This window comes from Cryptomeria japonica, chromosome 10 (genome assembly GCF_030272615.1).
Source record: "Cryptomeria japonica chromosome 10, Sugi_1.0, whole genome shotgun sequence".
In the NCBI taxonomy this organism is placed as follows: domain Eukaryota; kingdom Viridiplantae; phylum Streptophyta; class Pinopsida; order Cupressales; family Cupressaceae; genus Cryptomeria; species Cryptomeria japonica.
The window spans coordinates 491939191-491956768 of NC_081414.1; the positions used below are offsets into that span (position 1 = coordinate 491939191).

The 17578-nt window shown below is 37.9% G+C and overlaps 1 protein-coding gene across 1 annotated transcript; it reads left to right on the top strand.

Annotated features, from left to right (window-relative positions):
- Positions 1 to 3109: 3109 nt before the first annotated feature.
- LOC131859041 (probable L-gulonolactone oxidase 1) lies at positions 3110 to 16843 on the top strand. The gene is made up of 2 exons (XM_059212553.1): positions 3110 to 3428; positions 16311 to 16843. Exons 1-2 carry the CDS (start codon positions 3110 to 3112, stop codon positions 16841 to 16843), a joined length of 852 nt encoding a protein of 283 aa, XP_059068536.1.
- Positions 16844 to 17578: the final 735 nt, after the last annotated feature.

Consider the following 17578-nt stretch of genomic DNA (forward strand, 5'->3'; position numbering starts at 1 on the left):
TCTTTTGTATCCTGAAGAGGAAGTAAAAATTAGAAATAATGGAAAGTTACACTATCGGGCTAAGTCACCCCGATAAAAACACTTAGGCAACAAATACTAGCTTTTGATCGATGTATTATATACTAATAAGCATGCATGGAAATCCAAGGTCAGACCTATTGACATCAGTCTTGCCGATTATAGTATGGATTCAACAACGGTTATAGCGGAGAAGCATATACCGATAAGGCTCATCAGTATAGTGAAACATAAGCGCCAAAAGCAAAAAATTGTCTTGCCGATAACCGATGAGGCTATCAGTAAGCCATATTGAAAAGCGCAATAGTGAAAATGTCCATCGGTGAAGGTTGTAGCGAAAAGAAAGTCATTGGGGAAATAATGTTAGTCGCTCGTTTTGCACTGTCAGACCTTTTGTACAATGCAATAACAATGTGTTAGTCAATCGCAACCATTTATTGCAAAATCGACGGTAAATCCATTATGTCATTTTGGAGCAAGAACAACCCTAACATGTGTGTTAGTAAATCCATTCTGTCATTTTGGAGATAGAATAGACGCATCCATTTTGGAGCCAGAATAGCTTCGCCCAGGCAGGACCAACCAAAAACCTAACACCACTTCTAACCCTAACGTGACTAACCCTAACCCACCTTCTAACCCTAACGTCGCTAACCCTAACCCACCTTCTAACCCTAACGCCACTAACCCTAACCCGCCTTCTAACCCTAGCCTGCCTACTAACCCTAACCCGCCTTCTAACCCTAACCCACCTTCTAACCCTAACCCGCCTTCTAACCCTAACGTCGCTAACCCTGACCCACCTTCTAACCCTAATGTGGCTTGTAACCCTAACACGGCTAACCCTAACGCGAAAACCTAACGCGCATTCTAACCGTGGGGCGGCTTCTAACCCAATCCCATCCGTCCAATCCCAAATCTACAGTCACAAAGATATTATTTGGCCTCGCTGATTCACGGACTGCATGTCTGCCTTTTTCTATGCCCTCGCAAAATGACAAATTAGACTATCATGGTGTGTTATGCACCTTCGCTGATTCGCGGACTATGTGTCCGCCTTTTCTGTGGCCTTGCGAAACAACGAATTGGACAAAAATGGCGTGTTATGCGCCTTTGCAGATTCGCGGATGACCTGGCTTACCCGCGGCCACACAACCTACGGTTCAAAAGGCTGACCCACTACTAGACTACCATGGCTTGTTAGTTAGGAGTCGCAATGTAAGGCTTTTTGGAGCCAGCAAACATGCGTCCTGCGTAGTATCTAACCCTAACGTGACAGTTAGACAAGAAAATTTTCTCCCTATTATGTCTCCAAAACAAGCAAATTTTCGCACTACATATAAAGCAAAACAAGAAACCAAAACAAACAATGCAAACCTAGAATAGACGCGTCCATCATTTTAAATAAAATCCAAACACAAACAAGAAAAAGACGACTTGTAGAGGTCGATTTCCACATACCTCACGCCCTTCAAAAATGCAGCCTGCTTCAACAATTGGATGCCCTTCAACAACGCAACCTGCTTCTTCAACAATGAGTCGCAGCCTGCTTCTTCAACAATACCACTTCAACAATGACTCGCAGCCTGCCCTTCAACAATAATGTTTTAATCGCGCATTAGTCTTCTTTTTTCCATGTTAGGCACAAAATGGTGCCACGTTTTCTGACGAAGGTACATATTCTGAAAGCAGTGCCCTCTTTTTCCCATCGGTATGCCATCTGAATGCAGTTTCTTAAATCACTAACAGTTTTTTATTTTATGGCTTTATTTTTAAGCCCACGCCCTCTTTTTCCCGTCGATATGTCGTTTGCATGCGGTTTCTATAGTCGTCAGTGATTTCTTTTTTCTAGCTTTTAATGTGCGTGTTGTGCACAACACACCGTCTCTAACCAGTAAGCGAGACGTGGTTGTCCTCCAACATGTCCACATAGTTTCATGTGGGCCCCAATGATTGAAATTGGTGAGTCCACGACAACTCCACGTCACATACTGTGGTTTTGGTCGCTGTGCCAAATGGCATGGTATGCATGTCTCAAACATGTATGTCGATGCATGTTGTTTGTATGACAGGTCACTTTTGGAGCCAGAATAGATGTGTCCGTCACCCACTTAAACTCCAATAATTAGAATTTTTGGAATTTAATTGGAAGAGTTGTGCAACTTCATTGGTTTGTGTAGTGCATGATTACTAAGGCATTTGTGTATAAGCATTGGTCATTTTTGAAGTGGTTGTAGTGTACTATTATTGGGGCAGCTTTAAGTAGATATTAGATACTTTGGAATGACCACTTTTTGACCCTTGCACCCATAATGGATCCCACAACGTGTATCATTATTGTGTAGAAGCCAAAAGAATAGCTATAAACATAAGTTATATACAAAAACAAAAATAAATGTTGAAATCCTATGTATTGTTTAAATTTTGTTTGATGTGCAAAGTTAGCTATAATGACTAATAGTATGCTTCCCCTATATGAAATAAAACAAAATTTAGAAAAAAATATATTCCAAAAAAAATAAAAATAAAATAGAAATGAAGATTTGAATGTTACTCTTGTAAATCTAGAACATATTACATGGAATTGCAATGTCATGGTCAATGACTTTTTTTTGAAAGGGAAAGCTAAAAAGATAATGATTAATCATAATTTCACGTGTCTAAAATGATCTATAAAGAGAGATCCATGTAAAACAAAGAAAGCCATATAGACATACAAAAAAGCTATAGTATAATCAGTGCTCTCGACTAGAATGGAACAGTCACAATTCTTGTGGCCATTCTGCTATGCAACATTAGTTTAGCATGTGTACCACCACCATCTATGGGATGCAATGGAGGAAGCTGTGAAATATTCAACTATCAAAAGATTTGGGATGATTTGAGCAGTTGCAAAGCAGGGAGAGCATTCTTTCCCAAGATAGAACTAAACCTTTTTGAAGCAGTCAGATTTGCTGTCAAAATGGGGAAAAAGATCAGAGTTGTAAGTTGGTTTTCTCACAGTCTAAGCAAACTTGTTTGCCTTGATAAGGAAGGATTGATAATAAGCACAACCAATTATGACTTAAAAATCTAGGTGAATAAAAGTGCAATGGCAATCACAGTGGTAGCAGGAGTAATGATGAGAGATGTGATTGATGCAGCTGCTAAGGAAGGCCTTGCTCTGCCACCTATGACTTACTGGGATGGCATTTCTACAACAGGGGTGTTGAGCACTAGAGCTCATGGAAGTGGGATTTTGGGTAAGGGGAGTGCTCTCCATGATTATGTTAGAGCTCTCACCATTGTTGTTCCTACTACTCCTACACTAGGCTATTTCAAGCTTGTAAGTGTTGCTCAGGGAGATGAGTGTTTCAATGGTGTGAGATTATCTCTGGGTGTATTGGGCGCCATCTCAGAGATTACATTTGGTTTGGAGCCCATGTTCAAAAGGTTTGTGTCTTACAGTTTGGATAAAAGATGTTGGGATGGAGGACAAGATTGTGGATTTTTTGAAAAGGTATGAATTTGGGGATGTTACATGGTATCCTGCTCATGGGATGGTCATTTGGGGGAGAATTGATCGGGTGGGTGTGGATGTCGGTGGAGATGGAGTGAACAAAATGGAGCAGCTAGGCTAGCCAACTACTTTGGCAGACACTGATGACACTGGAGTGATCAGAAGAAAATTTGAATTATATTTTTTTTTACTTTAGTTTGTCTATATGTTAGTAATTTGCATTTTTGAAGGTCTTAAGGGCATTTTTAGCCCTTGAAAGCAGCGAAAAAGCATAGCTAAAGTATGCTTGTTCAAATTTGTGTCTACAACTCTTGGAGACCTTTCCAATGAGATCAACGGCTCATAATTTCGAGTCTCGAGCAGAAGTTATGTCTAGTTGAAGTTAGGATAAAATTTCATATAGTTTTTTTTGAAAATTTTGTAGTTTTTAGATTTTATTATGTAATGAACAAATGTGACTATTGGACTTCGATTCTCAAGAGGTTTTTTGTGACTCTTGGAATCTCATGAACTTCTATATGTTGGGTTTTCGAATGAAATAGATTACTTTTTGGCTTGCTTCAATTCTATGATTTCTGGTTCTTGTAACATAATTTACAATACCGCAGGTTCTCACTCAGGTGTTGTCATCTAAATCCATAATTTGGATCAGTGGTATCAGAGCAAGTTCGCTCCTGTATTTCATATCACACATGATCAACATATCAAAGATTGGGCTTGGAAACAAGGAATCTTTCAGACTACCTTCCTTTGAGACGCACATGATCACAGATGGCTAAGTTGCAAATAGACGATGACATTAAAACATTAGTTAAAGATGCACTAGCAAAACAACATGAAGAAATGATGGAGCAGTTCAAGCAAATGTTGGAAAGTCGTGGCTCACAAGCAAACCCACCATTCACAGGGAATACGCCATTCAAGGTGCAAGTGAATTTCGATATACCCACATTCCAAGGAAAGATTGATGCAGATGATGTTGATGATTGGGTTTCAAAACTGGAAAGATATTTCTTTGTCAATCAGTTCTCAGATGAAGAGAAGATAACTTTCGCTCTCCTCAAAGCTGAAAACCATGTGAAAGATTCATGGGAAGCAAAGTTAGCATCCAGGGCAGCAGAAAATGGCAGCACTTTTATTTTTTATCAAAAACCCACATGGGGAGAATTCATGGAGCACATAAAGGAAGAATATTTTCCTATTGATACATATGAAGAGAAATATATGCAGTGGCAATTGCTTCGACAGAAGAAGGACCAAACTGTTCAGGAATATACTAATATGTTTCATGCCTTAACATCAAAGCTTGGCATCAAAGATTATGAGAAGCACCGAGTTTTGAAATATCAGAGTGGACTCCACAGGTACATCCAAACCGAAATGGAATTCCTGAACATAGAGACTTTACCTAGTGCATATAAATTTGCTACCAAAATTGAGGAGAAATTCAAACAAAAAGGAAGGAGAGATAATTTCACAAACAATAGATGGAAGAGTGAAGGTGGAAAAACTACATGGAAACAAACCTCTAAGGAACCCTCTCCCAATTCACCCACAAAAAAGACATAGAGTATGAAGAAGACACAAGAAAACGATATGTGGTGTGAATTCCATAAGAGTCCCTCACATAATACAAAAGATTGCAGAACCATCAAAAGCTTAATGATGGAGACGCATGAAGACAAGGCAAAATCTAAGGTGGTAGAAACATGCACAAAAGGAAATCGTGAATAGGTCATTGAGGCTGATCCATATGCCATGATAGCTACTACAAGGATATTGCCCCGGGAGGATGAGGAGAGATTGTTCCATTCACAAATGTGGGTCGGAGGAAAAGCCCTGCACTTTATTGTTGATAGTGGAAGTCAAAAGAACCTAATATCAGCAGAGACTGTGAAGAGACTGAATCTGAAAACAACAACCCACCTGCAACCCTATTCAATGGGTTGGGTTAGTCAAGGAAGAGATATCCAAGTGCACCAACAGTGTCGCCTTTCATACTCCATAAAGCCTTTCAAAGATGAGGTAATTTGTGATGTGGCTCCCTTAGATGTTTGTGATGTTTTGTTGGGACAACCATATATGTACCAGCGACATGGTGTTTATGAGTCCAGGCCTCGCAGCGTGACCATCAGATTACGTGAACAGAAATACCGAATACCAGAGGTAAGCCCTGCATACACTACCTCTTTGATTAGTGCCAAGCAATGTAAGAGGTTAGTTGCCAAAAATGGGAACATTCATTTTATTGATGATTCGTTCTGAAGAAGAAAGGAAATGTTTATAATTCCCACACCATCACAAACACCACAACACTGCAGAAAAAATCAATGGATCAAATTTTGATGAAATATGACAATCTGTTTAAGTTACCAACTGGGGTACCTACACACTGCCAAGTGAGACATACTATTGATTTGATACCAGGAACTCCATTACCTAATGAACCAGTCTACCGTAGGTCAGTATTAGAGAATAATGAGATTAAGAGGCAAATACAAGAATTGATTAAGAAGGGACATATTCATCCAAGTGCATCACCCTGTGGCAGCCCCATTGTTCTAGCAAAGAAAAAGGATGGAACCTGGACACTTTGTATTGACTATAGGACCTTGAATAAAATTTCAGTCAAAAATAGGTATCCACTTCCCCAGATAGATGACCTCTTGGATCAGCTTAGAGGGGCCCGATTCTTTACCAAAATTGATTTGAAATTGGGGTACCATCAAGTACCAATTGAATCAGCAGATGTGTGGAAGACAGAGTTCAAATCTAAAGAGGGATTGTTTGAATGGCTAGTGATGCCTTTTGGTCTAACTAATGCCCCGGCGACATTCATGAGAATGATGAATGATATACTTAGACCATTCACTGATTCCTTCATGGTGGTATATCTGGATGACATGCTCATCTTTAGCAAAACTTGGGAGGAACATTTGCAACATGTAGAAAAAATTCTCTCAACCTTACAAGAACATGGGCTTTATACAAACAAAGAAAAGTGCTCCTTTGGTATGCAGAGTATCAGATACTTAGGATATGTTATTGACAGTGAGGGTGTCCATGTTGATCTAGAGAAGATACAGGTGATTAAGGATTGGCCGTCTCCTAGAAATCTCACAGAATTACGAATTTTCCTCGGGTTGGCAAACTTTTATTCGCAGATTTGTGTTGGGATTTTCCCATCTTTCTTGGCCTCTAAATCAGTCATTGAGGGGGGGGACACAAGCAAAGTTTAAATGGACAAGTTCTTAACGAGAAGCTGTAGTACCCCTTCTTGATCGGACTTATTAGACTGATTTCATGTTGCAGTTTACTATTCAGTTGACACTTTATTGCTCGACATTTTGCAGACGTATTTGATATTATTTCCTGTTTATCTGGATATTAGATGCATGAGTTATTTTCAGTATTTCAGTATTGGTGATTTCTAGTATTTCATGGATTATTGCTTTGTACTGACATCTTACTTTATCTAGGCGATGTGTCATATATGTTGCATGTTTGCTATTGTATTGGATGCAAGGGGACGATTTTCCTTCACTCATTTCGATGAGACAGGGAACGTCGCGATTCTCCTTCATTGGTGTGCGTGCCATGTATTCTATATTTATATGCATGCATGTGTGATTCGATGATGCAGGATATTGCAGGTACAAGTACCGGGTAGGTATGGGGTATCGTCTCCACCTGGCTTCACAGGTCTGAGCGTGCTTTATATGTCCGATGGGAGTGGAGGAGATAGCTGTTGACCCTAGTCCTTACCTCAGTCTATTCTTGTGAGTGTCGTCAGTCGATCGTCCATCCCTTTTGTTCGAATTTTGAGTTTTCTTGCTTTTCCTCGATTTGCATGCCATAGTGGTTCGGTTATTTATTTAAAGTTTAAGTTGTCATTCTTTGTTGGTTTAAGCGATTTATTCTTTATTATGCCTTTATGTCTTGAACCAAGCTTAATTGATTAGTTTATTAGATTTTAACCTATAGTTGTTTATTTTGGAAAAGTAATCATGTTTAAATCCAACGGAAGAAGTAGAATAAATAGAGTTAATTGCTTTTAATATATACAAATAAAGCTAACTCATTGTTTTCCTTTTTAGTTGAAAAGTTGATTTAATTGCTATATATGAGAAATGTAATTTTCAAAAAAAAAGGAATTCTCATTTATTTTAGAGGAATATGAAAAAGAAAAAAAAGTCAATTGTTTTATTTTAATGGTTTTAAATAGAAAAATATTGCAACCTAGAAAATTAGGTTAAAAGATTGTTTTACTATTTTACCTTGGAGAAGATTTTTGGAGAAGATATGCTTGTTTGGAGGAGAAAAAGAAATTCTGGAAAAGTTTCTTGAAAGGTGGATTTGGGTCTTGAACTAGCTGGGAATTCTGCTGAAGCATACAACTCCTTCTTGGGAACTCTAGAGGTTGGTTGAATCCTTGTTTATTTTTAACAAAAATCCTTGCTTTCTTCCAATTCTCTGTTTATTGTTTAAAGCTTGGTTTATGAGTTTTGGGTGTTGAGTCTTTGCTTGCCATGGGATTGTTGAAGAAGAATTCTATCAAATTTGTTATCAAAATTCAAACTCAAACTCTCTCCAAGTAGTTTCATAATTTAATTATGCTCTTCATTTTTGCTTGTGCAAGAAATTCATGGCTTTTGCTGTTTGTAATTGGAAATATTGTTTTTGGGTTTTAGTAGTGTTATGCTGGCAAAATTTTGCCAAGCATTTATAAAATAGTTCTTCCTGGTAATTTTCAGTTTAAAAATAATGATTATGAGTTAATTTCTCTTGTCCATGCTTGTTTGGAGCAAAGAAAAACCAATTGGGGATTAGAGATTAAGCTTATTCCCACGTAATTTAATTTTAAGAATGAACTGGGCTGATTTGGGTGAAGTTTTCTTGCCTCTGTTTTGTCTCAGATGTTTATTGCTGGCAAATTGTTATTACCAGTGATTTTTATAATTTATCTATCTGTTTAAATGTTTTTAAAAAAAAGGGAGGTTATTGGCTGGGGAAATTATTTGTTATTTGTTTTTTTTACAGAGATTTTCATCTCTTATTTCTGTTTGTTTTATCCTTTTGTCTCAGACGTTTTTATAAAAAAAATAGAATTTAAATTTATTAAAACCAAAAAAAAAAATTATAGTTTGGGATTGGGGGCGGTGGCGGGGAGCTGGGCTCAACCCAGCCCACGCACCCCCTCTCCCTGCAGCTAACGCTACCTTCCCTCAGCTTGGGGTTAGCAGCAGCGCTGCTTTCCCCAAGTCTGAGGATGCAGCAAGCGCTGCTTCCTCATACTTGGGGATAGCAGCACTTGCTGCCATGGGAGCTTTGGGCCCCACGTGATTTGTTCATGATTTTTTTTTTTTTTTTTTTTTAGTTTAAAAAAAAATATAATATAATATTGCTAGCTGTTAAAATATAATCAATAAAGTTATCTTTTTTAATATTAAATAATAATATATTGTTATTTAAACAAGAATAATAATATGTTATTATTTAATATTAAATAATAATATTAAGTTAATTGTTAGATTATAATGATATTAAGGTTAATTAACAATTCTTCGATTTAGTGATTAGAATTATTTGCCTTGCATTTTGAAAATAAATAAAATGATATGGAGGTTAGTATTAACGTTTGGAATAAAGGAGAAATTGGGTTAAATTTAATATTAATGTTCGTTATCCAAGTATTGTAATATAATCTTATGATGATTGTATTCGACGAATAGGTGTTATATTGGAATTTCTTTATATTAGCTTATATATATTTGTTTAATTTGATTTAAATGTTGACTTGGTTATAGTCGATTTGAGTAAATTGTAATTTTATCACCATCAACTGGTTGGGGGTTTAAAATTGTAAATGTGGTTCCAATTCAATCTTTTTAGACATGTGACTTCATCATTTCTTTATGTTAAATAGATGCGATGTCTTTATTTCCAGAAATCCTTATTGCGAGCATTTTATGCTGTTGACTATTTAAAGAAAGATTGCTTGTGTAGGATCTTGTGTTTCAATATTTGCAGTCTAGTTGTTTAAATGTCCTTGCATTATGGTTAAGATGGTCATTATGTCGTTGATGTTTACCCCTTGGTCAGGTGTCGATGTTTAAACCTTGAGGATGTGAGCCATTATGTGTTATGTCCCTAATGGTCAACCCTAGGTTTGTGACTATGAGTCCTTCACCTGTGTTATGTCTGGATTATTTATGGTTGTCAGCCCCACCATAGAGTTCTCATAGATAGTCATATCCAGTTAGGGTCCTAGTAGAGAGAGTGGCTTTCGGGCGGGGGCCGCACCCGAAGTGGATGGCAGGATAACCCCTCGAAAGTCAACTATTAAGTGATAACCTAATAAATTGATTAGGGGGTGGGTAGTTATTAATTTAATTAAGATAACGTACCCCGCACACGGTTGAGTGCTTGTATAGGCTCAAGGTGTTTGGGAAGGCCTGGAATGGCAAACCTACCACCTTGTCCTCACAAAAGGATGGTAGGGTCCGCATGATGCTTAGATGGAGTCGGGAGTTTGGGAGAGGTTACCAGGATAACCCAAGATGGGGGCCGGGACCTATGGAGACCTACCTAGGGTAACCGTCTTAAGCCATGTGATGACACTCTCTCTTTAGGGTCGCTAGTGTTTTGTGAGTTGAGTCACTTGTGTACTGCGGAGTCATGTGTACTGTTGTACTTTTCTTTCCTGCTTGAGGGTCTTCTACTATCTCCTAGCACGGTGGGGTGGTTCCATTATGGGATCACATGGTCGGGTGGTAGTGCCACTTCCCATCAGATATCTTGATTCCTACCTTCATGTGAGGATTGGCTTCACCGGTGTATCTTGGTTCTTGCTTCGTGTAGCAACTCATGTTTTGATATTGTACTTTTGAGGCCCGTGTGGTCATTGTATCAGCAACTTGTAACCTTCGTACTTTATTGTTCTATGGAAGCCATGTAATTTATGGAATGTTGTAATTTAAGTTCATGGGATATATGTTGTTTCAATTATCTTTCTTATTATGTATAAATGAATCATTGGAAGTATATATGTTGTAATTCTTTAAACCTATCCTTTGGAGATCAATTTATGAATTTGAGTTATTTAATCGTTATTGACTTTCCCTATTTAGATGGATAATTGGATTAATATTGTGATGTAGTTTTAATTAGAAGTAATCTTCGTTGGTAACCCTTTAGGACGTAAATGATAGTCTTCCGCTTATGTTATTTATTGTGCAAAGTTATGATTAATTCAATTAATCTTTAAAAAAAAATTATTGCTCCTTTTAGTTGCCTTGTTGTGTTGCTATCCTTTAGGGTTCCTGGCGGGGCATTACATTTGGTATCAGAGCCCATGTTTCAACACTGGGTACTCTGGGATTGTAGTGAGCCCATTCAGCTTGGCCTTGTGTGTAGATCTTAGTGTTTGGATTTCCCTTGCCTTATCCTTGTCATTGATCTGAACCGTTTTCTCTTTTGCAGTTTTGGTCATGGTTAGGAAAGCTAAGGGAGTTGGCCGTGTTGGTGGCCGCAATAGAGGTAGAGGTGGGGGACGGGGCCGAGGTTCAGACCGCCATAGTCCTTCACCACCACCCGCTCATGTGAGTGTGGAGCAGGATCAGTCAGTGCATCAGGAATTACCGCATGTAGAAGAGCAGGTTCCCGAAAGGGAAGAGCTGAGGCTGATGTTTCAGGAAGTTCTAGCTAGGCTAGGCCCCAGGCCTGAAGGTGAGCAGCCCATCCATGCTCAGGTTGGGGAGTCGCATCAGCATGTTTCAGAGGAGAGAGAGAGAGAGAGGTCTCCTAGGAGGAGAGAGGTTCCAGTCGGCCATGATTCAGCTCCCTCGAGTCACATCAAGGATCTTTTGAGGACCAACCCTCCTTTCTTCGATGGTCGAGGCACAGGTCTCGAGGCAGAGACTTGGTTGATTAGTTTGGATAGGTGTTTTGCTATGTTCCCATATAGTAGCAACACCCGAGCGAGATGTGCGATCATGCGCCTCGATGATTTTGCTTCTATATGGTGGAAGTTAGAGGAGGAGAAAATTGGTCTGAGTATCAACACTATTTCTTGGGAGATTTTCTTTGAGAGATTCAGAGCACGGTTTCTCTCACCGCAGTGGAGACAGACTCGGGCAGATGAGTTCTATGCATTGCGGCAGTTTGGTATGTCAGTTGACCAGTTCGAGCATAGATTCTATGAGCTGAAACAGTATGTCGGGATTGGCAACGATGAGACTATGCTCGTACAGCATTTCTTGAGAGGTCTTAACGACCGCATTAGTGGAGGGGTTAGAGTCTTTGAGCCAGTTTCAGTGGAGGCAGCGGTGGCGGGGCATTACAGAAGCATTCTAGGGGCTAAAACGAAGGTTATGTTCTGCACCAGTTTTATCTCTTCCTGACCTACAACAGTCATTTGAAATACAAACAGATGCATCAGAATATGCTCTAGGGGCAGTCCTCATCCAGCATGGTCATCCAGTTGCATATCACAGTCAAACCTTTTATGATACAGTGCGTCAATATGCTACTTACGACAAGGAATTGTATGCTATTGTTCAAGCCTGTAAGCAGTGGAAACATTACATTCTGGGTAAGGAGACTGTCATCCACACAGATCACAAACCCCTTTAATTTTTGCAAACACAAGGGAAGTTGCAGAATGATCGACATAAACGATGGTCAGCATATCTTCAATAATTTCACCTCAATATTCGCCACAAGAAGGGAAGTACTAACAAAGCAGCAGATTGTTTGAGCGGGCCTCCAATTGCAGCCATAAGTATGGTTTTGAACTCATGTGGTCATCAAATTGAAGCCTGGGCTTGCTTGTATGAGAACGATGTTGAATTTGTAGATGTTTATAATCAATTAGAGAAGGGACAACAAGTGAATGATTTCTATTTGCAGGATGGAATGCTTTGTCACCTTGACCAAATCTGTGTGCCCAATGCATAACGCAAAAATTTGATATGGGAAGCTCACTATAGTAATGTTGTTGGTCACTTTGGTATAGGTAAGACTACTGCTATACTCCATAAGTATTTCTATTGGCCAAAATTACGGAATGATGTTATTTCATATATTCAAGCCTGTACCGCATGTGCTATTGTTAAGCCTGCCAATCGTAAACTTGGGTTGTACTCACCACTTCCTATTCCTGAAAAACCTTGGCACTCAGTTTCTATGGACTTTATGTCTGGTCTTCCTACCACCAAAAGAGGCCATGATTGTGTGTATGTTGTGGTAGATAGGTTCTCAAAAATGGCAGTAATAGTGGCATGTAAAAAAACCATTTCTGCAGAGGACACTGCAAAGTTATTCTTTGAATACATTTGGGTCCATTTTGGTCTGCCGAATACCATTATCTTGGATAGAGACAACAGGTTTCTTAGTAAGTTCTGGTCTACACTATGGGAAAAGATGGACACAAAATTGACAAAGTCTACTGCTTTCCACCCTCAAACAGATGGCCAAATAGAGGTAGTGAATCAGATGATCATACACATCCTACGAATGTACCATTCAAAACATCCCCGCACATGGGATGAAAGTCTTCCATATGTTCAACATAGCTACAACAGGGCAATTCACAGTTCAACTGGCCACAGCCCATTTGAGGTTTGCCTTGGTTATCAGCCACTTGCACCCATGGACGTTTCCATACCACTCATTCAACCTGATCTAGTTCCACATGTTGGTAAGGAGGAAGATAAGGCAGCCCAATTCATCGATAGAATTCATCATCTACAACAACAAGTTCATGAAATTTTGCAACACACCAATAAGAAGTATAAGGAGAGACATGATGAGCATCGTACTCCTCATAATTTTCAAGTCGGGGACAAGGTGTGGTTGCATATTCAGAAGGAACGATTGCAGGGTGCCAATAGGAAGCTTCATCCTCTGCGTTATGGGTCATACACCATCATCAAACAAGTTGGTGATAATGCTTTTGAGCTTAATTTACCTCCATTTCTGGGTCTTCATCCAGTCTTCAATGTGGAACTCTTGAAGCCATATTTTCCTCCACTATTAGATGTTGCAGATGTGGCAGAAACAATCTCCACTACATAATTGAATCCAAATGTAGCTACCCCATTCCAATGCGATCAAATTGTGGACACCATGGTGAAAACACTCAAACAGCAGCAGATTTACTTGTACAAAGTCGTTCGAGCAGGGCAGATTGCTCAACAAGGAAAGTGGTTTACCAAAGAGCAGCTTCAAGAACGTCTTCCTTATCTCATTCAAAGTGTTGATGCAATGGGGCCCATTGCTTTCCAAGGGGGAAGTAATGATCAGAAGAAAATTTGAATTATATTTGTTTTACTTTAGTTTGTCTATATGTTAGTAATTTGCATTTTTGAAGGTCTTAAGGGAATTTTTAGCCCTTGAAAGCGGTGAAAGAGCACATTCAAATTTGTGTCTACAACTCTTGGAGACCTTTCCAATGAGATCAACGACTCGTAATTTCGAGTCCCGAGTAGAAAGTTATGTCTAGTTGATGTTAGGATAAAATTTCATACAGTTTTTTTGAAAATTTCGTAGTTTTTAGATTTTATTATGTAATGAACAAATGTGACTGTTGGACTTCGATTCTCAAGAGGTTTTTTGTGACTCTTGGAATCTCATGAACTTCTATATGTTGGGTTTTCAAATGAAATAGATTACTTTTTGGCTTGCTTCAATTCTATGATTTCTGGTTCTTGTAACAAAATTTACAATACCGCAGGTTCTCACTCAGGTGTTGTCATCTTAATCCATAATTCGGATCATGGAGCCACACGTAACTTCTAATCTATTTTTTCTTTTTACTTCTTTAGCTTAAACAACTAACACAATAGGTAGTCTCTCATCCATAGTTTTGTCAATCCATAGCTTAAACAACCAACCAACTATAGATTTAATAGATTAAATGAATGAAAGGAGTCTATTTTAATCTAAGATATGAATGAATGAATAAAAGTTTTGATGGTGTTTACGGATTTAAGCTGTCTCTAGGATCTAATTTAGTTGAGTCAAGTTGAAACCAACAAAAATATCAATTAGCAAAGCATTTCTCATTTTTTTTTTGTTATTCATTGTTGTCTATGAAATCTTATAGTTAAATTGAGCTGAAACCAACAAAAGTAGGCAACCAACAAACCATAATTCTTATGTTTGATTGTTTGCTATTTCTTTGCTGCTCGTGGTTGTCTATGAGATTTGATAGTTGAATTGAGCAGAAGTCAACAAAAGTATTAGCCAACAGACCAGAACTCCTATTTTTTAATTGTCCACTATTTCTTTGTTGCTCATGATTGTCTATGGGATTTGAAAGTTGAATTGAGCAGAAGTCAACAAAAGTATCAACCAACATACCATAACTCCTTTTTTTCTTTAATTGTCCACTATATCTTTGTTGCTCATGGTTGTATATGGGATTTGATAGTTGAACTGATTTGAAACCAACTAAAATACCAACGAACAAATTACAACCCCTATGCTTGATTGTTTTCTATTTCTTTATTGCTCATGGTTGTTTATGAGATTTGATAGTTGAATTGAGCTGAAATCGACAAAAGTACCAACCAACTAGACAACCCCTAATTTCTAATGTTCGCTATTTCCTTGTTGCTCATGGTTGTCTATGAGATTTGATAGTTGAACTGAGTTGAAACCAACAAAAATACCAACCAACAAACCACAATCCTTATGTTTGACTGTTTGCTATTTATTTGTTGCTCATGGTTGTTTATGGGATTCAATAGTTGAATTAAGTTGAAATCAACAAAAATACTGACCAACTAACCACAACCCCTATTTTTTATTGTTTGTTATTTCTTTGTTGCTCGTAGTTGTTTATGAGAATTGATTGTTGAATTGAGATGAAACCAACAAAAGTAGCAACCAACAAATCACATCTCCTAATTTTGTTTGTCCACTATTTCTTTATCACTCATGGTTGTTGATGGGATTTGATAGTTGAATTGAGTTGCAATCAACAAAAGTACCAGCCAATAAACCATAATCCCTATTTATTATCGTCCATTATTTATTTGTCTCTCATAGTTTTATGTGAAATCTAATAGTTGAATTGAGCTGAAACCAACAAAAGGACCAACCAACAAACCCCAACCCTTATTTTAGACAGTCCATTATTTTGTTGTTGTTCATGGTTCTTCTCTTATGGATTTTGATCAAATAATTTGTTCTTTTTCCTATTCGTTCTTCCTCAAGCAAAATTGTTGGAGATTCTACTTTTAAAATACTATCGTAATTCATTTGAATGTTCTTGTATGCCATTAACTCCATAATATAATGTCATTATATTTCTATCAATTTTAATGTTTTCGAACTCCATGTTTCACACCTAAGATGGTGTGAGCTAGTTCTTAATTGGACTATTAGCATTTAAGCTTTCCATCTTATATATGCCCTTATATAATATTTTTGATCGTGATCACAAATGAAATTAAATTGCTTTCAATAAAATATGTTCTTTTTACTTAAATTGTTTTGTGCATATGATTAGTTGACTTTCTCTTTTAATTTCTACATTTACATTTTGACACTCTTAAACTAACTTCCCAATTTATTCATCCAATTACTTTTTACTTCATCCACATTTTCTTTCTTAAATTAAACTTTTCCTCTCCTAATGAAGGAGTGTCCTCACATATTCTCTATTCTCTTCAAACAATGGAAAAATCACATAAAATAGAATCATTCGAATTCAGCCCCTTTTCCAGTTTTTGTTTTTGGTTTTGAGGGCTAATTTTTAACTGGTTTTCCAATTTCAATGTTGCAGTTAATACAATTGAATCAACACAAGACACAAAGCTGTTATGCAATCTGACCGGACAAATAATGACCGCGAGAGTATCGACATGTGCAGGGTTCTTAAATAGTGAAAGCCAAGGATTCGTCAAATATCCAGTGATAGGATGGAATAACAGAATGCAGGCCACAGGAGGATGTCAAGATTACTTTCACAAACAAGAACCCAATCCCAAACTATGCACACGCCATCAGATTTTGGACAAGAACGAATCCGTATGTTCATGGGATCGTCGAGCAGATGGTGTAAAAGGCTTCGACGTAGAAATCTACGTGCCTCTCAAGAATGCAAAACATGCAATTCTGGACGTAAAGAAAGTCCGAGACCTAAATCCACAAGCCCTCTGTGAGCTTGAGTTTCAAGACGGCATCTCCATGCGCTCCGTGAAGAAGTCAGAAGCTTATCTGGGACATTCTGAAGATGTTTTTACGTTCGAGCTTGAGTATTTGAGAAAGGAGCAGTGGGAGGAACCAAGTGGAACACGGATGTTTATGAAGAGATAGAGCAAATGGTTGTGGAAAAGCATGGAGGGACACTCCATTGGGGGAAGTCTGGAGGTTTTTTGTTCCAAGGAGTTGCAAACAAGACTTTGGACTTGCCCAAATTTATGAAGGTGAAGGAAGAAATGGACCCAACTGCTTTGTTTTCTAATGACTGGACTGATGCCATTCTTGGCATTGGAGGAAAACAAGTGCAAGTGTTTAGAGATGGATGTGGGTTGCATAAGATGTGTAAATGTAAGGAGGATAGGCATTGCTTGCCACATAAAGGCTATTTCTGCAGCCCTGGAAGAGTGTGGAAGGAAGCTCGGGTTTGTAGGAAGGATTGAAAATCACACATTTCTTACCATGATCCATATTTGTTTAACAGGCTGCGTTGTTACAAAGTTTCTACAAAATGCTAGTATGACAGTTTTGTTCTTTGAATTTTTCACAAATTAAAAATAAGCGAGGAACGAATTATTGACCATTTTCTAAATTACTATTAATGATGCTATTATTTTTACTATTTTTACCATGATTTATGTGGATTAGTTAGACAAAATTGAAATGAATCAAATATTACCTCTTATATTGCTTTGAAACCTTCACTTGTTATAAATCTGGTAGTTTATTTGTCATAAATCCTTTCAACTAAGACACTAATGTTACACATTTTCAAAGTTCAAAAGTGACAATCACTCAATCTTACCTTGAATAAGAAGTGGAAAAAAATTATAAACATTATGAATACATCAA

What these genes read in the sequence shown, in the direction of transcription:
- LOC131859041 (XM_059212553.1), top strand. Translation starts at nt 3,110, where the DNA reads ATGGCAATCACAGTGGTAGCAGGAGTAATGATGAGAGATGTGATTGAT. An exon ending in CATCTCAGAGATTACATTTG is followed by an intron (nt 3,429 to 16,310) that starts GTTTGGAGCCCA and finishes TCAATGTTGCAG; the next exon opens with TTAATACAATTGAATCAACA.